The sequence below is a fragment of the Equus caballus genome, chromosome 5 (genome assembly GCF_041296265.1).
Source record: "Equus caballus isolate H_3958 breed thoroughbred chromosome 5, TB-T2T, whole genome shotgun sequence".
Classification (NCBI taxonomy): Eukaryota; Metazoa; Chordata; class Mammalia; order Perissodactyla; family Equidae; genus Equus; species Equus caballus.
In genome coordinates, this window is record NC_091688.1 from 45,004,653 (window position 1) to 45,027,988 (window position 23,336).

The window sequence follows — 23,336 nt, forward strand, 5'->3', positions numbered from 1 at the left end:
CTTTTTCCTTTTTTGTTTTTGTTTATCTTTTTGATAGGTCGTCAGTGGGAAACACGGACTCTAATTTGGGAGGTGGGTTTCCAAGTCCCGGCTTTGGACAGAGGAATTTGGGGGTTGTGCTCCCTGCTAACCCAAGACTTCCCAGGCAAGGGAGGGCCAGCTTGACTGTTGCTTCCCAGTTCATACAAATGGTCCTTTGCTACCTCTGACCATTTCTGACCTCGCTGTGGTTCTCGGTGCTTTTTGCCTGAAATCTCCTGGGGAAAAGAGAATAATGGAGGTGGGGGAAGTTACTGAGGGGAGGCGGGTTGTTGATAACTGCAGCACTAGAGCCCAAAACAGGAATCCTATTGAATACCCAAGTGCACATCAAAGGCACCTCCAGCTTCAAGGCCTCCTCCCAGCCCACGTCCTGCTCCACCCGAACTTCAACCAGGGAACACGACGACAGTGAAGTTTGCCAAAAGAATTCAAGTATCAGTGAGATGTTCTGGCCAGGTTACGGGAAGGATGACTAGGGCAGAGACACCAAAGAGATCCCATTACTCCACACCCAAGACAGCTAGGGGACCAGGTGCAGACATCACTTTGAGATGAGGGAAATTAAGGGATTGAAAAGAAACTTTGAGTTCCAGCCTCAACAAGAAGCTGGAGCATGTGGTGCTCAGTGAGGGGTTATCCTATTTGGAGGCCCAGCTGGTCTCCTGCAGGCTCAGCCAAACACGGGAAGCTCAGATCCTTGAATGTCATGTGGCGATAGGGGGCAGGGAGGCCTCAAATGTCTTCAGCCCTGCATAGGGCTAGTAGGGCTGACCGGCAGTCCCCTTTCACTGCATCCTGCAGGCAAGAGAGTCAAGAGTTAGAAAGACCTACCATCACTATGGCCCAGGCACTCTGTCCCCTCCCTCATGCTGGGCCAGAGCTTGTCTGGTGCCTGGAGTCCTACACGAAATTAACAGAAGACTCATGAGTTCTCCAGGGCGTGACTATGCTTAGCTTTGTGCAGGGAGTATAGGGCGGAGGTAAGGGGCGAAGCTCTGGGACTCTAGGTTAAGAACTAGCCAAGTCTCACCTGGAGGGAAGAGTAGAGGGACTTCCCAAATTTCTTTTTGAACTCAGCTCGGATGCTTAGAAGGTCAGTCTCACTTCGAGAGACAAGGATACGCATCAGGACTTGGTAATTGGGCTCAGTTTCCTGGTGGGGGAAGAAACAGAATAGGGAGGGCGTGGTGGTAAGATTCTCACAGAGTAGGGATTGGACGGCATGGTGAATTATTCTAGGAAGTGGAAGTGAGGTCAGAGTCCAGGGAAAAGAGAAGTATACATTATCTAGGGGCAAAAATGATCAGAGTCCATCCTCATGGAAGATGATGCAACAGGAAAGATCAGTCTCTGTGAGGGCAGTGGAGTATTTCTGGTTCCTTCCACATGTCTTTCCTGGCCCTGCCACTAGCTTAGAGCCTCATTCCTCCAGAGCTTGGTGGTGGACAGGTACTCAAAGAAGGATAGAAAAGACTTGCTACCTATAAAGACTTCCAGGGTGAAAGCCAGGAAGACTGTTTTTAACTTCCAAGTTAATGAATGTCTAAGGAGGATACACCTACCCTATCCCGAAACTGAGTTGATGGGGCTCTGATAGTGAGAAGGGTTGTGTGACTTCCAGTTCTGATCCTGACCCACCAGGGCCATCTTGCACCCTCATCTTTACACATCAGTTTCTCCTAGTTGGACCCCTGGGGCTCAGCATCACTGTCCTCCTCCTATACCTGTACCAGGCCTCTTACTTTTTGGTTAAAGAAGGTCATGGAGGGTTCAGTTTAGAAATAATAGAGGTTCATCATCAGATCATGAATTATAATTGATTATAATAAGTAACGTGTTATCATGAGAGATTTCTAAATAAAAACTTTTGGTTGCAAAAATCCTATTTTTGTCATGAGCTGTGCACTGGTGCTGTCACTATTCCCTAATAGCTTCTTTTTCAGAGTTTCCTCAGTCACTTGACTCACGAGACCCTTCCCAGAACTGCCAGAAACCCACACTTATGGCATCCCCACAGATCATAAACTCCCAGGAAGAAGCAATAGAAAATGATGAAGTAGAAACAGAATGCTCTATTTCATTTGGACTCATTACCTAATTGTCAGTGGGCCTGATGGCTACGTTATTTTAAATTTCATGTGTCATCACTTTTGTATTGTGATAAAGATTGCTGATTGTTCCCCAGTATCCGTCCTTCCCTTCTTCTGACTCTTATTATTCTAAGTTGAAGACCTGAGACAAGAGTCACTCATTAACTGAATATTCCCATTGGTGTGCAAGTACCCTTTATGTCAAACCTATATTAAACATAATTCTAGTCTTGTTACCTGAGAATGTACTTGGTATCTCATACTGCCCCAGGATCTTTATAATGAACATTCATTTTATGGTTCAGAGTGGTCCAAATTTGTCCTGAATCAGCCTTCACCGAAGGTCCTTTTTCTGAATAAATACTCATCACAATCTATGTTTTCACACATTTCTCATAAAAGAATAGCACAGAAGCATCCTGACTAACTTTCTCCTTTTTAAAAACAGAATTTCAGAAAAATAGGCAAGGCTGTATTATTGTTTTGACTCCTACTTCTAAGATAAATGTAGCTTTTACATCCAAGAGCGTGGGTCCTGAGAGTTGTTGTTATTGTTAGTGCCATCGAGTTGACTCCTAGCGAGCCTGCGTACAGCAGAGGGGAAAGTGCCCGGTCTTTTTGCGCCATCCTCTCACTTCTGGAGCTATATCAGACAATGTTCTGCTGCTATTCACAGAGTTTTCAGGGCCAATTTTTTCAGAAGTGGGTCACCAGGTCCTTCTTCCTTGTCTGTCTTAGTCTGGGAACTCCGCTGAAACCTGTCCAGCGTGGGTGACCCTGCTGGTATTTGAAATATCAGTGGCATAGCTTTCAGCATCACAGCAGCCACCACAGTATGACAACCGACAGATGGAGGGTGTGGTTCCCTGACTGGGAAATGAACCTGTGCTATGGCGGTGACAGCGCCAAATCTTAACCACTATACTACCAGGGCTGGCTGTGCTGGGATACAAATTTGTTTTTATGACAGGAATTTAGACAGATAACCGCAACTCTTTAAATGAATCTTAGTGTTGACTCATTATAATACTACAGGCTTTATTGGGTAAGTACAATAATCTACTGTCAAAATGGAAACAAGTGCTTATATATACTGTCCTTTGAATAGCTATCAACAAGGCATGACGGTTTCTCCACCAGTACACTAAAAGCCATTCCATCTGCCAGAATGATAACTACTTTTATATTCTTCAAATTTTTGTTAGTTTTTATTTATAAGTTTTGGGGGACAGTTGTATTAACAGGAGATCTAGCTCAACGAGCAGAACGACTGGATTCTGTTGGTGAAATTACTCAAACCAAGGTTGCCAATTTAAGTGTGGGTAATGTGGAACACAGTCTGACCAGTGTGGAGAAAGGTGGTCCTGGGTGCTAAGAGCACCTGTGGCATAACTTATAGTGCAGACTAACACCTATGGTACAGACCAGGAGTTGACACATGGCAGGTAAATATCCTTTCGGACCATTATGTGTTTTGCAGGGAGATGATGTGACTTAATACCTGTGTGACCTTGGGCAAGGCACTTAACCTCTCTGTACTTCTCTACTTCTCTGTAACCTCTACGAAACAAGGCTGGAGTGTGGCTGTGAGGATTCATTGAAATGTGTGTAACGTGCTCAGCAAAGGCCCTGACACACGATGAGCACCTGAGAAATGCTGGCTCCTGTCACTTTTCTTGATAGAGTTATCACCATCACCATTCTGGCAACAACTGAAACTGGACAAGGCACTGTCTTACAGAGCAAATTCATATCTATATTTGGCCAACTAGACATTAATTCAGCCAAAATTTTAGCTTCAGTGCCCCCTTTCAGTGTCAACGAAGTTAGCTGTAACCACAGCTCACTCCTCTACTCTTGAGAAGGCAGTTTATAAACCTAGGAAAAGAGAGCTGCTATGTATTTATAAAGTAAATAACGAGATTGTTACATTTTAGTGTGAAATGTTCCCTCTATCCCAGAAGGTGTCTCCCCCCATTTCTGTTCCAAAGGGAGGGAAAAGGAGCGTCCCCCTCACCTGGAGGGCTCGGTGAAGTTTATCAGCAAAGTACAGCGGTGTGTTCCTGATCACTGAGGCTGGAAGCAGAGAGCGAAAGGTGGAGAGAGGTAGCTCCCCTTCCAGGACAGACCCCTACCCCGCGTGTCTTGAGCAGGCCCCTACCTAGGCTGAGCAGAGGCCCCTGCGCATCCCTGTGGAAACGATGCCGGACAGTCTTCTCCAGCTCGTGCCCCGTGTCCCGCTGGTACTGATGGAACACTTGCGGTGTGCATGGGAGGCCATCAGAAAGACAAATGGGGACACGAACCCTGCCCCCCTTCCTCAGCCAAAACTCATCATTTGAGTAAGCTGGGGAGATAAGAAGGCTTGTGTGTACCTCGGACGAGGTGCTCAGGATTTCTCTGGGTGAAGACGAGGACCCACGTCCCCTTTGTGGTGGGTCCTTCAGCCCGCTTTAATGCCTAGGAGGGAGGAGCAAACCAGGATCGTTGGTTGGGGGCTGGGGAACCCTGGTTACGATGTTCCCAGAATCCATCGTGGTGATGATGGAAATGGGATTAACCTGTAAATTACTTGCTTTTTTAGTTTATTTATTTATTTTAAAGGTACAGGGCTAAGTGAGGGGCTCTGCTCTCACAGCCAGATACCCTAGTTTGGAAAAATCTTGGTTCTCAAGGAGTTAAATTACCCCCAAGGGAGGGTCTGAGGAGGGTTCCCCCACCCAAATGCCCATGAGAAGAGAATCTGTCAGTTGACAAGCTCACTTCTTATGAGTCCAGGAGTCAGAGGCTAAACAAGTGAAAGGCTTCACCTGTGACACCATCTGACATCCCTGGCTTCATCATGTCACTGACGACTCCTTCCTCAAGGCAAGGACAGGTTTGCAGGACAAATGGGTATATGGGTCCCCGGCTGTAAGATCTGGTGGAGGAGGGTGTCCTATATGATGGCTGTGCAGACTCCTCAGTCCCCGACTCACCTGGACATCCTGTTCTGCCAGGTTATAGTCAATGATTCCACAGTAGCTCTCACGGCGCCCCTAAGAGGAGAAACTCTCTCAGGATGACTCATTGAGGAGTAGCTTTTTATCTCTAGGCCGACAAACCAAACCCTGGTCTCCCCCAAAGCCCTCTCTTGTTAATTATACCACAGCAACACTCCCCACTTTGTTCCACCCCCTTCCCAGTGGTGCAACTCCCTTCCCTTTCAGGCCAGTCCTCTTCACCTTGGCCAGGGCCAGGAGCAGGTCCTGCAAGATGCCACTGGTTTTAGATTTGATGTCCTCCTCGGCCTCCATCTGGAAATCTGGGGTAGGGTCAGGAGCTCTCTGAATCCTCCTGATTTTTCCTAATGTGGATATCTCCAGAACCTGTCAAATGTCTGACCCACCATACCCTGCCACCCCTGCCATCCCCTGCTTGGAGTAGCTTGATGGCTGCTAGATCCCAGGATGTAGGGCAGAAGCACCATCAGGGACACCCAAAAACATCCCTAAGCTGCGAGTAACCCATGCACTGTGGGATCATGTACTATGGGGTGGCCTCATCGACAAGCCCCAACCTGCTGGGGGCAGGAGGCATCTGTGATACAAGATTGGCCAGGCAGTGAGGAGGGGACAGGGAAATTCATATTAGGAAGTAAGACGGCTAGGGCCAGGCCCCCTCACTGGAGGTGAGAAAAGTGATGTGTGAGGTAGGATGTGAAGAAGAGAAAGAGCAAGAAAGGGAGAGAAGGAAGGGAAAAGAGAAAAACGGAAGCAAGAAGGAAGAGAGATGGGAGAGGGATTAAGAAGATAGGCCAAGTGCAACCAGAAGGATCTACAACTAGAATATACAACTATGTACTGGGGGGGCTTTGGGGAGAAGAAGAAGAAAAAAAAAGATTGGCAACAGATGCTAGCTCAGGTGCCAATCTTTAAAAAAAAAGGAAGATAGGCCAAGATTGGACATCAAAGGCAACTTGGGGAAAACAACAGAAAGAGGTGGGGTGCCAAGATGAGGATGAGAAAAAGCTAGCTATCAATTAGTGGGTGAGGCATGCAGCCGCCAAACAGGGCCAGGAGCCGAGGGCCTGAGAGGTGACACCCACCACTTATTGAGCAGGTCCCCACCTTTCCCCTTGGCTGCAGCAAGGTTCCATTCAGCCCGGGATGTGGTGTGATGGCAGAATCAGCAAGGGGCTGGGAAGATGCCATGGTACCAGTGGGACTGTCACAATGCCCAACATTGTCATTACTTCGGAATCTTCCCCGGAGCCCCAGACTAAGATGGTTAATCACTGCTTCTCTTTCTTTAATGACCACATCTGGCTCTCTCCCCTGGGGAGACTGAGCTCTACTGGCAGGAGGGTGGGGTTTGGGGCAGTTGGGTGGGAGACTCCAAGGGAACAGAGCTTGGGCAGACAGGCTCCCAGAGGGCTCGCCTGTAGGGAGTGCAAGAGGAGAGGACTGTCCTGTGGATCCCCTTTCAGCTCTTGGAGCCCACGCCCTCCACGTTCTACCGTGTTTGTAGAAGGCCAGGCACTCTTGCAGCTGGGGTGGGGTTCGGGTGGCAAGAATTTCCATGGCCACATCCTCAGCAGAACTTGAGTCCTACAAGAAATTGGGAGGCCACTCTGAGACTGGGCCATGTCATTAACATGGCAGAGAGCAGATGCTGACCACATGTCCTTCTGGGTGAATCTGGGATGTCTAAAGGGGGCCACTGCCAAGACTACCCCTCCGGAGTGGGCAAAGGCAAAGCAGTCAGCCCTCTCCTCCCCTCAGTGGTGTACTGACTTCCCAGACACCCCAGCACGCCTCCTCTCCTGTACCTTCAAGGCTGTCCTCAATTGCTGGGCATCGAAACGGGCTGCAGGCTGCAGCAGAGCCACCACAATCCTCTCGAGGGAGCCGGAGAGGGCTGCCTGCAGGGACTGCAGCAGGTCCTACAACAAAACGTCCCCATGGTGGAGAAGCAGGCTTGGGGGTCAGGGCCTCGACATGTGGGGTGGTTTGGGAACCTCTGGCTGGTTTTCATCTTACCACTCACCCCAGGTTTAGCCAGGCGGCAGGGGTTGGCCTCAGCTGCTATTGCTGTACCCCCTGCCTTCCAGGGGGCTTCTCAGCCAAGTCCACTGCTCCTGGGAAGTCAGAGCGGTCTCACCTGTTGGGTGCGCTCCTGGAAGCCTCGAGAGATGAGCTGCCTTTGCTCTCTGCTCCGATTGGTCAGCACGTCCACAATGGCACTGCGGTCCACGCCTGAACCAAGGTGAGGTCTGGGCTGTCAGCTGGGCAGAGCCCACCCAGGGTCTTTACAGGGGTGGGATCCCCTTACTCCTTGGATTTGAAGCCTCCAGAGGAGAGAATAAGATCCAGGAAAGGATTGGGAAGGACAGGAGTAGGGGCTACAGCACCCCCACTTCCATTTGGTCTCAAGAGAAGATGCAAATAAGATGCCAAAATGGCATGCTAATCTGACCCAAATTTAGGCAAAGGTGGCCTGGTGTGGTGAGGGGGAAAAATGGTTTTTTGGGATCACAAACTTGGATTAGAATGCCAGTTCTGCCTTTATGAGCTGTGTGACCTTGGGCAAGCCTCTTACCTCCCTGAGCCCCAGTTTTCTCATCTGTAAAATGGAAATAACAAGACTTATCCTGGGGGCCGGCCCAGTGGCGCAGTGGTTAAGTTTGCACGTTCTGCTTCAGCGGCCCGTGGTTCGCCAGTTCAGATGCTGGGTGCAGACATGGCACCACTTGGCAAGCCATGCTGTGGCAGGCGTCCCACATATAAAGTGGAGGAAGATGGACATGGATGTTAGCTCAGGGCCAGTCTTCCTCAGCAAAAAAGAAAGGAGGATTGGCAGCAGATGTTAGCTCAGGGCTAATCTTCCTCAAAAAAAAAAACAAAAAAAGACTTATCCCACAGGGGTATTGTAAGAATGGGTATGACACACCTACCATGGTACTTGCCATATAGGAATTAAGGCACTCCACAAACATTTATTGAGCACGGTCAGTTCCTCCTTCCTGGCTCCTTCTTGGTCTACAGACTGTTTTCTAAAAGGTAGATCTCCAAGCGCACTGGGAAAAGGGCTCACCTTGGCCTGCAATGGCCCTCAGCAGCCTCTGCACATCCTTGTCTGCACTGAAACTCAAGAATGTCCTGAGGGTGCCCAGGGTCCCCCAAGCTGCAGTCTGTAAGAGTGTGGGGGGAGCATCTCAGGTCTGCCAGTGCCCCCCCCCCCCCAGTGCCCCAGCCAGACCACTGGCACGGCCTCAAGGCCTGCTCTCCCTTTTCCTATCCCCGACCCTCTCAGAGCCCCTGAGCTGATACAGGACAAACAATTCCTACAGTCCCAGCAGCACCCACCTTGCTGGCAAGGCCCAGGTGGCTGAGGATCTCCTGGGTCAGGGATGGTCCAGTCTTCCCACTGGTCACAGACATGGTGCAATGGGCTGCCCCAGGGAGAGAAACAGGAGCCAACTGAAGAGAACTTTTGGCCTTTTTGGCCTTTTTAGGACCCCTAGACACCGGAGTCCGGGCTCCCATTGCCCCCTCCTTTCCCTTGTTGCAGAAAAAAAGAACATCAACTGCTTGGCAGGTTTGGGAGCCCAAGTGGAGAGGTAAGAGGGGAGCCCCACCTCCGCTACCTCTCACCTCTCCTTCAGGAAGCAACGACTGATCAAGGATGCTGCTAGAACTAGCACGAAACAAACCCTCCCTGATTCCGGGGCTGGTTCCAAGGCTCCCCAACCCCTGGTCTGAGGTCCGCGTCCCGACCTTCCACGGCCTGGCTGGGTGTTGCGGGGGCCGTGTAGGGGAGGTGCGGCGACGTGGCAGGATTAAGTTTGTGGGGTGGGAGAAAACAACTAATGGCACCGTCCCCTGCCTTCGGCCCCAGCCTGCAAGTAAGCCCCTGCCCCTGCCCACAGAGCTGCCTACCTGCTGCCTGCCCTTCACCCTTGGAGTTTCCGGCTGGGCTCTTGAGGTCAGTGGGTGCAATCTCTGAGCTGTGAGTGTGTGTTCTTGCGGGTACATGGGTGCCTGGAAAAGGGAGCAGGCACTCATGTTAGAAAAGGAAAACTCCTTTGTCCCTCCCCTAAGTGATCAACAAGGTCTTCCCTCCCAGCGTGAGGGCCCAGGTCCAGTGCTTACCCAGAGGCGCTAGGAGCGAGGCGAGGTGTGTCATCTCAGCCTGGTGGCGTCCCTGTGTGGGCACCAGCTCCTGTGTGGCCTGGTAGAGGAGAGGAGGGCGAGTGCAGCCCAGGCTGAGCAGCCAGTCAGATGATCTCTCCAGCAGACCAGCCCCTGCTGTGTCTGGCACTGGCCCCTCCCAACGTGGGAGAGGACCAGGCTGTACCTGGTTCCACAGGCAACACCTCCCCACAGAGAATCTCTCCTCCCAGGAATGGGGCCTCAGCCCACGTGAGAGAACCCCGCTAGGCCTCTCAGCTGCTCAGCCTGGACACAGAGGGCTTTGTGTACTGGCTCTCCCTGTGGGGTTCTGCCTGTGAAGACCAGAGAAACCCAGTCTTGAGTCCAGCTTCTGACCTGGCTCTGCCTCTGGCTCCAGCTCCCTGGGGGGGGGCAGGTCAGACAGGCTCCACGCTGATTTCGGGGCTGATACCAGCAGGGCACCCCAGCCTGCACCCCAGAGGGGGTCCCAACCCAGAAATTCACTTGACTACTGCCTAATTAGACCAGCCAGCCTGGGTGGGGAAGGCGAGGGGTCTGTTCATATCTATGGGGAAGGAAGGGCACAGGTATTGGGGGGTGGGAAATGATCAGCAGAGTCAGAAGAGAAAAATGAAAAAATTGTTCCCTGGGGACAGAAGCACCACGCTCCCAAAAGGCGATCAGGAAATGCGGGAGGCTCCCTGGCTCCCTGAGTCCCTGTGTCTCAGAGTCCCTCTGTTGCCTTTTGGCCGCCAGGGCTGTTTTAGCTGCAGGTGATGCAACCCCAGCAGCTGGGCTGAGGCTGGCAGTGCACAGAGCAGCAGGTGAACAGTCCTGGGGAGCCTCAGGGCCCCTGCGCAGGCCTCACAGCCAGCTCCCTAGGCTCTGGGAGCAGTCTCCTTCCTGCCTCCCTAGAGAGCTTAGGTGGGGGCTGGGCACAGAAGCCAGAGAGCTGTCTCCACTCCTCTGCCACTGTCCCAGCCCAGGAAGGCCCTCAGTGGTTTTCCTACGTTCCTGAGGAGGGACCTGCAGCTCTTCCTCACAGCAGACCAGGCCTAGGGAGATGCCACGAAGGGAGATTTCCATGGTGGCAGTCACTGCTCCTTGCTTTTCTCTCCTGTTAGAGGGGAAAACATACACTGTTTTTTCTTGGAGAACAAAAAACATGCACCAGTTTTTGCTGGAGAACATGGGTTCATTCCCCAGCTCTGCCACTAGTCATGTTCTATAACCTTAGCTAGTCATTGCAGGTCTTTGCATCTCTGTTTCTTTACCTGGAAAAATAGGAATATTGGGAGAGTCGGGGGGGCGGGGTGCACCCTGGGGTATCTGAAGATAGGTTTCCTGGAGGATTAAATGAGGTAATACATGTGAGGGCATTTGGCAAAGTGCCTTATAAACTAGGGTTGCCAGATTTAGTAAATAAAAATACAGGACTTGGGCCAGCCCAGTGGTGCAGCGGTTAAGTGTGTACGTTCCACTTCTGTGGCCCTGGGTTCGCTGGTTCGGATCCCAGGTGTGGACGTGGCACTGCTTGGCAAGCCATGCTGTGGCAGGCGTTCCACATATAAAGTAGAGGAAGATGGGCACCGATGTTAGCTCAGGGCCAGTCTTCCTCAGCAAAAAGAGGAGGATTGGCAGTAGTTAGCTCAGGGCTCATCTTCCTCAAAAAAAAAAAAAAAAAAAAAAAATACAGGACACCCGGTTAAATTAGAATTTTAGAAAAACAACAAAGAATTTGTTGGTATTAAGAATGACCCAAATATTTCATGGCATATACTTGTTGTTATCTGAAATTGTAATTTAACTGAGCGTCCTGGATTTTACCTGGCAAGCTGAAAAATGGGACTCAGTTTCAGCTTGGTGGTTAAAAGCAAAGGTTCTGGAGCCAGAGTCCTTAGACTCAGAATTCTGGTCTGCTGTGTGACCTTGACAACTACGTAACCTTTCTGTACTCAGTTTCCTCATCATCAAAATGGAGATGATAATAGTGATTATATTGTAGACTACTGTGAGAATTAAATCAATTAATACATCTAAAGCACTTGAGAAGAGTGCTGGGCACAGAGCGGTAAGTACACATGTCCAAATATTAACTGATATATAATAATAAATATTGTTGTAATGTTATTTTATATTAATAACTGTTATTATTAACGTGTCTACCTAAGAAGTCCAATCTTAGCTCTTTCCTGCAACTTCTTTCTCGCCAATCCCCAATCTGGCCACAAGAGGGCATCAGCAGCCACTGAGAGTCCGGAGCCCTCTAGTGGCCGCTGCAGGTCTCTGAGACTCTGGCTGCACACACGTATCAAGGGGCCTCGTGTCCACTTGTCGGGAAGTGCAGACTCCTGAGGACATCAGGTTCCTAAGAGGACTTGGTGGGCGGGCAGATTCAGGGGAAAAGCCTCGGGTAGACATCTACTCATAGGACCCCCCTGAGACAGACCTCAGGACACATGCAGGAGACCTCCTAGGCTGGGTTACTGCTTTACAGTGGCTCCACAGCCAAAGTCCCCGTGCCTTCAGCTTTCTGTACCCTTTAGAGCCTCTGCTGGGCACACGTTCCAAGAAGGCTTGGAAGGAAATGAAGCGAGAGAGAGGGCTCTTGTTTCCCCAGTGCAAACCTCTGCAAGGGACTCCTGGCTGACCTGCAAAGCTGAACTCTGGATTTGGAGAAGGCAGGCAGGAGCCCAGTCACCTGGCAGAAGCGTAGTCCTAGTTGCCTAGGAGTGTGAGGACTATATGTGATGCATTTACAATCGCTCCACCGAAACTTGGTGGAATGTCACTTCTTTTGTTCCTTCGTTTTGTTTTGTTCAATTCCAGGGACAGATTGAGGTTGTTTTCATATTTACTAATCACCTTCCACCATGCTCTAAATTTTAGAATTTCAGTGTTGGAGATCTTAGAGATGACCTGGTCTGCCCCGCTCTCGTTACTGACTCTAGGAGGTCAAGGTGTTGGAACTAGAATCCAGGTCTCCTAACTCCTTCTCAGTGTTTTCTTTATCATTCAGATCAAGTCATAGCTGATTTGGGGTCCCTCTTAGTGGACTACAGGGGGACAAGCAGTAATATATAGTCTCAGCTGTTCGCTCATGAACATTTCAATTCTTAACCATCTTGCTTTTTTTTGCAAATAAATTGCACGATTTCAGAATACATAGATATTCCTCCTGGCTATTTTTCTTCTTGTTAGGAAATTTTTCTCCCCAGAACTCTTGGCACCTGAATTCCTCCGCTCATGTACTAGCCAAGCTCCACTCCTTTACCCAAATGGGCTTCTGTGTTACACAGCCAGCCTGACCTGGGAAGACCCACTTTCCACAACTGGGGTCCATGTCTTTGCCTGTCCCAGACGCCTGTACTCAGATATCTACATCTCAGGCTGAAGGCCTGGTGGTGTCCTCTGCCTCCAGACACCTCAGTAGCCCAGCAGCCCAAACGGAGGAAGTGAGTCATAGCAGGGCAGGCAGCTTGGGGCACTATGGGCGTGGCCATGCCGGCCCGGTGCAGTGGGGGATGGGTCAGAAGGGCTGAGATAAAAAAATCCCCTGGTTCAGCCAAGGTGGTGTGTCTGTGTGTTCGAGTGTGTCCTAAGTATGTTGACAGAACTGGTAGCATCCTTCTAATACTGCCTGAGGTCCAGCTTTTCATTCTCCATCCACCTTCTTCTTTGTCTCCTGGAGGAGGTGTACACCCTCTTATCTTTATTTCTCAGGCCCTGGCAATCCAACGTCTGCCCCAAAACTTCGCCTCCCTACTGCTATCTTAAAAACAAGGTCAATGGTCTTCAGTCCTCCAAGGAATCATTTAAAAAGTCTGGTGGGGACCTTGGGAAAGCCTGGCATCTAGGAAAACTGCCTGATAAAAGGGTTCAGAAGCTAAAGGAGGGGAGTCAAGTAGGACAGAAGTGTGGGGAGGAGTTAGAGAGGGACCCAAGGGTTAGCCAAGGCCCAAAGAGGAGACACTGGGACCCTGCTGGAAAAGAGTGTGTGGGTGTTTGGCAGTCTGGGGAGGGCGCTGGAGAAAGGTAGGGGGAACTTTGGAATTGGGAGGCTGAGAGGGGGAGTGACAAAGGGGTAGAAGAGGTAAGAGAGGTTAATAAGGGAGGAGTTCAGCCTGGGGCGAAGGAAAACAGGGCTGGAGGGGTTGCTGGGAACTGGAAAATCAGGCAGTCTGGGGCTGAAAAAGGCTGAAGAGTCCCCTGGGGGCTGCTTCAGGGGCGAGCTGGGCCAGGGGTGGGCCAACAAGTCTCATTCCTCCAGCGGTAGGCCAAGGCCGGGGTCTCCCTGCAAAGAGCCAACGAACAAACATGTTGGAATTCAGGCAGCTTCTGCCTCTAGCTCTCCAGGAATAGGCTGAGGTGAGGGCCAAGCTCTCAAACTAGATCAGCAGGAGGTCACACTCTTTCCTAAGAGAACTGTCAAAGCACCTGCACTTGACAGATAAACCAGCAAACAAGCCACTGTGGGAGGTTCTAACCGAGAGAGCCTAAAACCGCCAACATTTCATCACGGTAAAAAATTGTTACATCTACAAGGAGTAAGTTGTAGCTCTCTGTAAACCCTCAGACGCGTCTTAGTGACGCTCTGTCCACGCTAAGAATCAAGGCCAGTTTTCTAGGATAAACATGTTGCATCTTCCTGAAACATCAATTTTACCAAACTAAGGGAAAAACATTTTTTAATATGAACTTGAACACAGATAAACGTGGTGTAGATTGAAAACTAAATACATTCTACAAAAGTTGGGGCTTGGCTCTGAAGGGTCTCCTGCTGTAGGGGGTGTGTGCCACTGGCGGCAGGTTCTACAGCTGTTGGGTGGAAACGCTGTCTGCTTTATGGCGGGGGGCCCTCGGGGTCGCAGGCTCCGCGCTGGGTCGGCCCTGGAGGGGCGGTCGGCCTCGGTGCGCGGCAGAAACTCGGGCAGGACTCCCGGGACTGCGCCCGCCCGGAGCCCGGGCGCCCTCCTCCCTCGGCCGCCCCATGGGGCTGGAGGTGGGAAGTGTGGCAATCGGCCGGGCCAGGGAACTGGGGGCCGCGGCCGGCTGAGGTCGCGGACCGCAGTGAGGGCGGGCGGGGTGGGGCAGGGGCACGGCCGCTCCGCGCTCTGGATCCCCCGGCACCTCGCAGGTCTGTCCCGGGGTCCCCGAGGCTACGTCGCATCCCTAACGGCGAGATCAGAGCGGCTGGAAGAGCCCCTCACTGCCTCCCCGCGCCAGGGACTCCTCCCCGGAGCCGGGGTGGCAGCAGGCGCGGCCGCGGGGCCCGGCGCGGCGAGGGCTCGGGCCCGGGGCGCAGCCGCGCGCCCAGGGCTGGGGCGAGGGCGGCGGCGCGGGGAGCGGGGCTGGGCGCGGCTGCCGGCGCGGGGGCCCCGCCGCCTGCCCGCCTCCCCGGCCGCGGCCCCCGCCCAGTCGCCGGCTCCGGCGTCGCTCGCGGCCTTTCTTCCCCGAGCTGGGCTCGCGCTCGGCTCGGCCGGGCTCGGCGGCAGCAGGAGGAGGAGGAAGGAGGGAGGGAGGGAGGGAGCGGGCGGGCGGAAGGGGGAGGAGAGGAGCGAGGCAGCCAGTCGGAGGGGCCCGGAGCAGGACGAGGAGAGACGGCGCAGCGGCTCCCGGCCCGGCCAGCCCCACGACGCCGCCGCCGCCGCCGCCGCCGAGTGAGTCGGGACCCCCGTCCGGAGCCCGCGGCACGCGTGCCGCGGGGCGGGCGCGGCGGCGGGAAAGTTGGGAGGAGCGGGGCCGCTGGGCCGCGGCTCCGCGGACAGGGCCCGCCGGGGAGGGCCGGGGGCGCGCGGCTGGGGGGGCCGGGCGCAGACCCGGGGGGCGGGCAGGGACGGGAGCGGCCGCGGCCCGGGCCCGGCGCGGCGCGCTCATGGCGGCGGCCCGGGGCAGGGCGGGCCGGAGCGCGTCGCGGGAGCGGCCGGGCCCCCAGCGCCGCCGGAGGGCAGGCTGGCCGCGCGCCGGGCCGTTCTCGGGCGCGCCGCCCCGAGCCCCGAGCAGCCCCACTGGGCAACAGGTAGGGGCTGGGATGTGGGGCTGGGGCGGGGGCTGCTGGCGGGGGGGCCCGAGACCCGGGCGCCCCTTTGTTGGGGAGCAGAAGAGTTCGGTGACCATTAGCGCGAGAGCCCCCAGCCTGGCAGGGGGCCCGCGGCGTCGCCCCCGGCCTGGACGGGTCCCGTGGCTAGAGTGGGGCGGGAGGAAGGGAGTCTGGCTTCTTTTTCTTCTTACCGGCCCACTGTACCCACTCCGGGAGGGAGGTCAGAGCGTCCATGTGCTTAACGGGAAACAGGAAGGAGTGGCTTTGAGTGTCTGGCCTGGCCCCCTAAGGCCAAGGCTCTTATACCGTTATGGGGTGTGTGGGGCTGGGGGAGGGGAGGTCTGCTGGTGAAACTGGTTTTCTGGGCCACAGCTTGCTAATTACTGGCCCGGAGGCTCTCTGGCAAGTGGGTTAATTGCAGGTGTGTGGCACTAATTTTTGGCCTGAGCTTGGGGGTTTCTCTCTCTCTCCCCAAGCCAGACTCCTGGCATCAAAACCTGGTGTCAGTCACCTGAATTGCCAGGCCCAGGAGTCAAGGGATTCTGGGGACCCTGAGGAATGGAGTGAGCCCTTCTTCCCTGGGGAATTGAGTCAGGTACAGCCTCCAGCAGACAATCACTTCCACATCTGTGTTGGGGGTCGCTATCCCATGCCAGAGTCTAGGTGACTGGGTCTGAATGTGAGTGGCTGACTGCACTTGTGATGAGGCTCCTAAGGGTAAGGACTTGTCCCTTAGGGCCTGGCCCTAATCATACAGTGACCTGCACAGACTGTTCTAAAGAGAGTTGGTTGTCTCCATTGCTACCCCACAATCCACTCCACTAACTGGGGCCTCTGGAAGGGCCTCCTCTTTTCCCGGTCACTGGTCACAAACTGGCTGATCCTTTACTGTACCTTTCAGCACTGTCCCCCCAAGCTGCCAGCCTCTCTCTGCCCCTGGGGGCTGTGGTCTGGTGCAGCATTTGGCTATGTTGGGGCCTCTGGTGGGGCAGCCCAGACAAACTAAATTTTGGGACCTATACTGCAAGCTAGAGCAATGACAGACCTCTCCTTGGCTTCATCCATTGCTCGCACGCAGCCTTCTAGTTCATGACCTGCTGTTACTGCCTGAAAAGAAAGTTTTCGACAAGGAATACTATTCAGGTCCTCTTGCACTTCTTTCTTGTAGTCCTTCAGGCTTCAGTGGAAGCCAGGGGCCTGTGGGACCCTCTCTTCCTCACTCCTCTCTTGCTGATCCTATTATATTTTCCTCAGTTATTCGTCCAAGTTCTGAGAGCAGGGGGACTGTTGTTGCATTGAGTCTGTGAGATCCGTTCCTCACAGACTCAAACTTCTGTTCTCCCAGCCCTCTGGGTCTACAAGCCTCCATGGGGACCCTCTGCCCCTTTTCATCTATCTGTGAGGCTCTGGCAGGGGTCGGTCAGAGTTAGGGCAGAGGGTGGGGGCTGGGTGGAACCCCATTCAAGTTCCTGGTAATCCAATGCCATGAAATCCCTGCTCTGCTGGCCCCTCTCCAGCTGTGCCTCAGAAAGTGGTGTCTGTGTCTCTGAGGCAGGTGTGTGTGAGAGAGAATCAGGGAGAGAGACACACATGCCCTATTCTTTCTTCATGTGTGTGGAGGAGTAAATTATGTGAGTGGAAAAATATCAGTAGGTGTGATTTTCTCCGCCAGAAAATCAAGTAACTGTCCTGAGGGCCAATGGGCCCAGGAAAAGCAGGCTGGGCTCCCTGTCCCTAGTGCATCCCCTTTTCATGCCCCAGCCTTTTGAACCCCCGACGCATTGCGCTCTGCGCACTCTCCGCTCACACCTGGCTCCCTGCTTGGAGTGGGAAGCGGGTAGGGACTGTCTTGTCTTGGGTTGAGATAGTTGCAGTCTCCTGGTGCTGGCCCTTGACCACTCTCTGACACTTTCTCTGCCTGCCTCCCCAGCTCCTCACCTTCTTTGTAGGAATAAGACTGGCATAAAACATTCCTGTGCCCCAGGATTCAGCGAGAGGGGCTCCAACGACACCATGCAGGACTGCAGCCAGCTCTCTGAATCTTTAATCCTCAAAATGTCCCTGACAAGAGAAACTTCCCTGCCAGTCTCCACTGACCAGGGTGGGGATGGGGCCCAACTTCTAGGCCTGTCTGTGCCCTTGGCTTTAGATCTCAATGGAGGACAAGTTGGGCTCCAAGAGACATGGCGGTCAGGTGACTGGGTCAGATATTTCCCCACCTCCAGTCAGGCTAAGCAGTAAAGGTGGGAAAGAAGAGCCGGAAGTATGCTACCACATCCAGGCCTTGTCCCTTCTCTGCATTTTCTGTAAATTTTCTCTAGGAAAGAAAGTGTGTGTGTGTGTTTGTGTGGGGAAAGTTCCGCTGTGGATAATTATGTTTAATTTTGTTCAGTTCAAAAGGCTTCCATCTCTTTAACTAATTAAATATTTATTCTGGCTAAGGTGGAGGGGGAAGGGGCAGTGCTGAGTTGAGGCCTTGAGTCTGTAAGTGTGTGTGTGAATGTGAGTGTGTGAGAGTGTGTGTGAGATTGGGGGAAGGTGGAGCTGAAGCTACTTTATTGTCAGTGCTGACCTCTGATTTCATCTAAGAGAGCAGTGACCAGGAGTAGGGACAAGAGGGTAAAGTCCTTGAGCTGGAATACTGACCCGTGACAGGCTGAGAGGGATTTCGCAAGTGCTTCTGTGGTGGGTGGGGGCGGAGCTGCCGGAGAGGCAGGCGGAGGACCAGCCCAGCTCAGCTGTGATCTGATCAGCCTTCAGCCAGTGGCACCAAATGGTCTCCAGTGCACAGTGGAGAACAATCTCCCCACTCTTTCCTCTCTGGCTGGGAGGGGACCACCTTCCTTCGGTGTCAGCTTTTAGTCTCAAGTCCAGTCTGAATACCACTACCTCTCCTCCCTCCTGGGAGGATGAGGGGTGGGGAGCCTGGAAAATAGTGCCATTATCATCCTGCTGGCATTCATTGCTGAGTCCCAGGACTACAGGTGCTGTGCTGGGCTCAGCATCTCTGACTCTTCAGGACCAACTTGCTGCCTCTCCTAGCCCCAAGCAGCTGCTGTCTCCTCATGAGCCACAGACCACTCCCTCCCTCATTCCAGAATCAAGTGGTCACTACCACCTTGTTGATCCTTTCTCTTTCAGTGGAGGAGAGTGGGGAGGCGGGCAAAAGCAGCAGTTCTTTCCTGAGCTGAGGAAGTTTGTGATGGGTGTTCCCTTGCAGACTAGTATTTTATTTTCTAGATGAGCCTTAATAAGAAATAGCTCCCCATTCCACCAGATGTCTTGGTTCTCTGTCCCCTGGATCCCTCTGCCTCTGCAGCCTTGCCTTCACTTTGTTTCTGAAAAGAGTCTTCAGACAGGCTTCTTCTGCCTTATGTTGGGATATATGGCTTGGCACGGGGTGTTAATCTTGTGTGCAATCAGTTGATGTCCACTGATTGTCCTGGAGCTCAGCATCATCTGGGGACATAATTTTGCTTTACTCTGGCCTCTTATTTTCCCTTGGGACCTGCTGCCCAGGTGGCTTGGAGGGGAGGAAGAAGTGTTTGCCCTAGCCCTGCAGTCTGTTTTTGGGCTTCCCTAGCAAGGAAGCTTCCAGCTCTGGGTTGGCTTGGGGCTGGAGGGGGTGCCTGGAGAGTGTGGGGAAAGGGGGGTGCCTTTGACTTCACTCAGATTGTTGGCTACAGCTTCTAGGGCCAGATCCTGCCTGTCCTCCATGTTGGGATAGCAAAATGATGGGGAGACCCTGAGGTTCTTAATTCTAGGGAATCAGGACTTCTGGGGGGTGTTAGTATCACCTTCGGTTGCTGTAAATAGTAAATGTTAGGACCAGAAAGCCACCATATTACAGATGAGGAAACTGATTTGTTCAAGGCCCCATGGCCAGGACCAGAATCCAGAGCTTGAGTCTCTGCTCCTTCTGTTACACCATAAAAACTTTCATCTCTCTCCTCCCCTGTAGCTGCCTCCTTTGATGTCCTCTACCTCTCCCCTCCTCACTCAGGATGCTCCAGACCTTGTATGACTACTTCTGGTGGGAACGGCTGTGGCTGCCTGTGAACTTAACCTGGGCTGATCTAGAAGACCGAGATGGACGTGTCTATGCCAAAGCCTCAGATCTCTATGTCACACTACCCCTGGCCTTGCTCTTCCTCATCGTTCGATACTTCTTTGAGCTGTGAGCGTACCAGCCTACCCCCATGCCTTCGCTGGCTGCCAGCCACACAGTTTCTTACACTTCAAGTTTGTCTCTTGCTGTTTAATTGGTCCTGGACCCTGGTGTTGTGGCCACCCAGGTCCCTGCCTACTGTGTCCCCCGCTGAAGGCAGCATTGTCTTCCTGAGGGCTCAGCACCCCCAGGCCCTTTCCTTCAATGGTTATTTGTTCTCACCCTCCACCCCCCCTGGTCATAGTGAACACAGGCAGCTTTGTCAGCTATGGGCAGCCCAAGGAGGCCAGAGAGGGGGTTGCCGGGAAACTGAGGCCCAGGATAAAGTTTCCTGAGCTGGCAGTCCTCTCCCCTCCCAGCTTAGGGGCTACCAAGAGGTGCTTCAAGAGAGCCAGACACTTCTCACTCATATCCCTTCCCCAGTTATGTGGCAACACCACTGGCTGCCCTCCTGAACGTAAAGGAGAAAACTCGGCTGCGGGCACCACCCAACCCCACCTTGGAGCATTTCTACCTGACCAGCGGAAAGCAGCCCAAACAAGTATGAGCTGCAGACCCAGCGCTGGGAGTTACTGAGTTCTGGTGGGGAGAGGAAAGGGAGGGACAGGGTTGGAGTGCCAGCTCTGGTGGGTGAAGAGATGGGAAGGCAGTGGTGCTGACTTAGGTTATTACGGGAGAGGGTAGGAGGTGGGGGGCCCTGCTGAGTTCTGAAGCCCAGCATAATAAGTGAAGCTCCTTTATTACAACCAGGCGGAGGTAGAGCTTTTGTCACGGCGGAGTGGGCTCTCTGGCCGCCAGGTAGAGCGCTGGTTCCGCCGCCGCCGCAACCAGGACCGGCCTAGTCTCCTCAAGAAGTTCCGGGAAGCCAGGTAGGGGAGGTTGGGGCAAGAGAAGCCAGGCGGCAGAGGAAGGTCTGATGTATGTTGCTGGGCGGGTGGGCCATGGCTGTATGCAGGGACAGATTGTACAAAGGTGAGGAGGTGAATTTGTTTTTTAATGATATTCTTGAGAGGGTATCCGGGGGCACTTGGGGGCTGTTGGAGGGTTGTGCCATTCTCCTACCCGACTCTCCTAGCTATTTCCACTTTGTCTTCCAGCTGGAGATTCACATTTTACCTGATTGCTTTCATTGCCGGCATGGCCGTCATTGTGGATGTGAGTGGGGATTACTGGGAGGTGGGAGTAGGTTCTCTGGCAAGGTGGAGTGAGGCCGTAGAATTTGGGTCCCTCCTCTTAACCTTTCACTCTCTCTGCAGAAACCGTGGTTCTATGACATGAAGAAAGTTTGGGAGGGATATCCCATACAGGTATGAGATGGGGTCCAAATCCTTAGATGGGGATGATTAAGAGAATCAATGTAGGATAGGAATAGGATGTACATACCCTTATGAAGAGATGATCTCTGGAGCACATGGCAGAAGGGACTGGAGTCAAACCTCACCTCAGGGCCTAGAAGGGCTGGGTTTAGAGAGGTGAGACCCTTGGGTCCAGCTGCGCTGGGGTCCCTTACTTTTTTCTCCTCTTCCAGAGCACCATCCCTTCCCAGTATTGGTACTATATGATTGAACTCTCTTTCTACTGGTCCCTGCTCTTCAGCATTGCCTCTGATGTCAAGCGAAAGGTGGGTCAAGGGGCTGTGCCATTAAACCTAGGAGCCAGCATGAAGCCCTGGGATGAATAGCCTAGTCTTGATTTCTGGGTGCTTTGGATGGTGCTGTGGGATAAGGGGCAGTAAAGTTGAGGGGGAGGAAGAACGAACACTGAGGGCTGAGGAACGGGAAAAGTCCTCTGGAGCCTGCATCTTTTCTGCAGGATTTCAAGGAACAGATCATCCACCATGTGGCCACCATCATCCTCATCAGCTTCTCCTGGTTTGCCAATTACATCCGCGCGGGGACTCTCATCATGGCTCTGCATGACTCTTCAGACTACCTCCTAGAGGTCAGGCTCCCTGGGCATTTCTTCACACCTAGAGACCCTGGTACAGGTTCTCCTGTCCCTCTGTCTTTTTTTTGGTGGTGCTGTGGGGTTTGACATTCCTGGGACCCAAGGAAGTGGGGGCACAGAGCCAGTGTGGTAACTGGAGCATATATATGAGTGTATATGGGAGAGTCAGGAGCCCACGATGATGGATGGGGGCTATCTATGCAGTCAGCCAAGATGTTTAACTATGCGGGATGGAAAAACACCTGCAACAACATCTTCATCGTCTTCGCCATTGTCTTCATCATCACCCGACTGGTCATCCTGCCCTTCTGGTGAGTAGGAAGCCAGACTATACTCCTGTTCTCAAGAAATCAGGAGTCTTGCCTCCCCCTGCTCATTTATCTATCCTCTATCTTAACCCCTTCCTTTCTGTGTGTACAATTCTGTCTCTCCTTTCCTGCCCCCAGGATCCTGCATTGCACCGTGGTGTACCCACTGGAGCTCTATCCTGCCTTCTTTGGCTATTACTTCTTCAATTCCATGATGGGAGTGCTACAGCTGCTGCATATCTTCTGGGCCTACCTCATTTTGCGCATGGCCCACAAGTTCATAACTGGAAAGGTGAAGGCTCTGTCCCTATTGTGTAGGCCCTAGTACCCTCAACTCTACTAACTGCCCAAACTCCCTCCCTTACCAGCAACTTGCTAAAAAAAAACTGCTCTGAGGCCCTGGATATGGCTGGAATAAGCCTGTGGAGCGAGGCAGTCCTTAGTGGTTTGAGGACATCCTGTAACGCTTCTTATCCCTTTCCACAGCTGGTAGAAGATGAACGCAGTGACCGGGAAGAAACAGAGAGCTCAGAGGGGGATGAGGCTGCAGCTGGGGGAGGAGCAAAGAGCCGGCCCCTAGCCAACGGCCACCCCATCCTCAATAACAACCATCGTAAGAATGACTGAACCATTGTCCCTGCTGCCCCTCAGATTAATGCATAAAGCCAAGGAACTACCCCAGTCTCCCCCAAGGGTCACTTTAAGCTCTGGGGAGAAAGGAGAAAGCAGAAAGCGAGAGGAGAGAGTTCTTCTCTGTGTACCCTCCCCCTGCTTCTTTGTCACCCAGTTGCCTTTAAACACATTCTAACCAGCCTATCCTCAGGTAGAGGGGAGGTCGGTTCTATCCTTTGTTAGAGGGGATGGTCTCACTTTCCAAGTTGTCCTTTCTATTGCTTTTGAGACCTTTCCTCAGCTCTGGGGGTGAGGGTTACAACTCACATTCCTCCTTCTTCAGAATTTGGCCCTAGCTGTTTGCCTTTGACTCCCTGACCTCCAGAGCCAGGGTCGTGCCTTACTGTCCCATCTGTGGGCCTCATTCTGCCAAAGTGGGACCAAGGCTCACCTTCCTAAGTTCCCTAACTCGGGCCAGAAGCCAAAGCTGAGCTGACTTTAACTTTTTCCCTCCTAAGATGCAAGTGAATAGAGTGTAGGAGGGTGCACATGACCCTTACCCTACCTCTGCCAAAAAGTGGGGGCCATACGTGGACCGCTCAGACGGTCTTTGTGTTACTTCTCTGCCAGCTGTCCCTGTAGTCACAGGTCCAAGATCTTACTGCCTCCTTTCTCTGGCCTCTTCCCCTAGGCTAGCTGGTTTGGAGTAGAATGGCAACTAGTTCTAATTTTTATTTATTAAACATTTGGGGTTTTGGTTCTAAAGCCAGAATTACAGCTAGCACCTGGCATTTCAGCAGAGGGACCACTTCAGACCAAAATGTACTGTTAATGGTTTTTTTTAATTAAAATATATTAAAGATTAAGTGAAACATGGCAACAAGTGTCTGAGACTATTAGGAATTGAGAAGGGGGATCAACTAAATAAACTAAGGTAGTCTTCCTCATGCCTTCCTCATGGTTATGTAACATTTT

At 52.7% G+C, this 23,336-nt stretch overlaps 2 protein-coding genes across 19 annotated transcripts; one reads left to right on the top strand and one right to left on the bottom strand.

Annotated features, from left to right (window-relative positions):
* Window positions 1–451: 451 nt before the first annotated feature.
* Window positions 452–15,601, bottom strand: ANXA9 (annexin A9). 16 transcript variants are annotated; one of them, XM_070266334.1, is made up of 17 exons: window positions 15,518–15,599; window positions 10,313–10,403; window positions 9,471–9,618; window positions 9,266–9,344; window positions 9,053–9,154; window positions 8,480–8,565; window positions 8,208–8,304; window positions 7,275–7,369; window positions 6,943–7,056; window positions 6,631–6,721; window positions 5,357–5,436; window positions 5,111–5,170; window positions 4,508–4,592; window positions 4,294–4,389; window positions 4,150–4,208; window positions 1,073–1,195; window positions 452–837 (listed from the first exon to the last, which is right to left on the bottom strand). In XM_070266334.1, exons 4-17 carry the CDS (start codon window positions 9,297–9,299, stop codon window positions 775–777), a joined length of 1,185 nt encoding a protein of 394 aa, XP_070122435.1. In that variant the 5' UTR covers window positions 9,300–9,344; window positions 9,471–9,618; window positions 10,313–10,403; window positions 15,518–15,599; the 3' UTR covers window positions 452–774. The 16 variants fall into 16 exon arrangements, 10 of the variants coding, with proteins under 10 accessions (XP_070122435.1, XP_070122433.1, XP_070122432.1 ...); XM_070266332.1 differs by having other exon boundaries at window positions 10,297–10,403; XM_070266331.1 differs by having other exon boundaries at window positions 9,471–10,403.
* Window positions 14,233–23,241, top strand: CERS2 (ceramide synthase 2). Of its 3 annotated transcripts, none has more exons than XM_023641221.2 (11): window positions 14,233–14,423; window positions 19,330–19,503; window positions 19,918–20,035; window positions 20,245–20,363; window positions 20,592–20,649; window positions 20,751–20,801; window positions 21,023–21,115; window positions 21,307–21,435; window positions 21,646–21,752; window positions 21,888–22,041; window positions 22,236–23,241. In XM_023641221.2, exons 2-11 carry the CDS (start codon window positions 19,331–19,333, stop codon window positions 22,374–22,376), a joined length of 1,143 nt encoding a protein of 380 aa, XP_023496989.1. In that variant the 5' UTR covers window positions 14,233–14,423; window position 19,330; the 3' UTR covers window positions 22,377–23,241. The 3 variants fall into 3 exon arrangements, with proteins under 3 accessions (XP_023496989.1, XP_023496988.1, XP_023496990.1); XM_023641220.2 differs by lacking the exon at window positions 14,233–14,423 and adding an exon at window positions 14,786–14,946; XM_023641222.2 differs by lacking the exon at window positions 14,233–14,423 and adding an exon at window positions 15,190–15,305.
* The last annotated feature ends 95 nt before the right edge of the window (window positions 23,242–23,336 follow it).

What these genes read in the sequence shown, in the direction of transcription:
- ANXA9 (XM_070266333.1), bottom strand. Translation starts at nt 9,299, where the DNA reads ATGACACACCTCGCCTCGCTCCTAGCGCCTCTGG. An exon ending in ACCTGGGCCTTGCCAGCAAG is followed by an intron (nt 8,305 to 8,479) that starts GTGGGTGCTGCT and finishes ACACTCTTACAG; the next exon opens with ACTGCAGCTTGGGGGACCCT. An exon ending in AACTTCACCGAGCCCTCCAG is followed by an intron (nt 1,196 to 4,149) that starts GTGAGGGGGACG and finishes TTCCCCCACCAG; the next exon opens with GAAACTGAGCCCAATTACCA.
- CERS2 (XM_023641221.2), top strand. Translation starts at nt 19,331, where the DNA reads ATGCTCCAGACCTTGTATGACTACTTCTGGTGGGAACGGCTGTGGCTG. An exon ending in GCATGGCCGTCATTGTGGAT is followed by an intron (nt 20,650 to 20,750) that starts GTGAGTGGGGAT and finishes CTCTCTCTGCAG; the next exon opens with AAACCGTGGTTCTATGACAT. An exon ending in GGGAGGGATATCCCATACAG is followed by an intron (nt 20,802 to 21,022) that starts GTATGAGATGGG and finishes CTCCTCTTCCAG; the next exon opens with AGCACCATCCCTTCCCAGTA.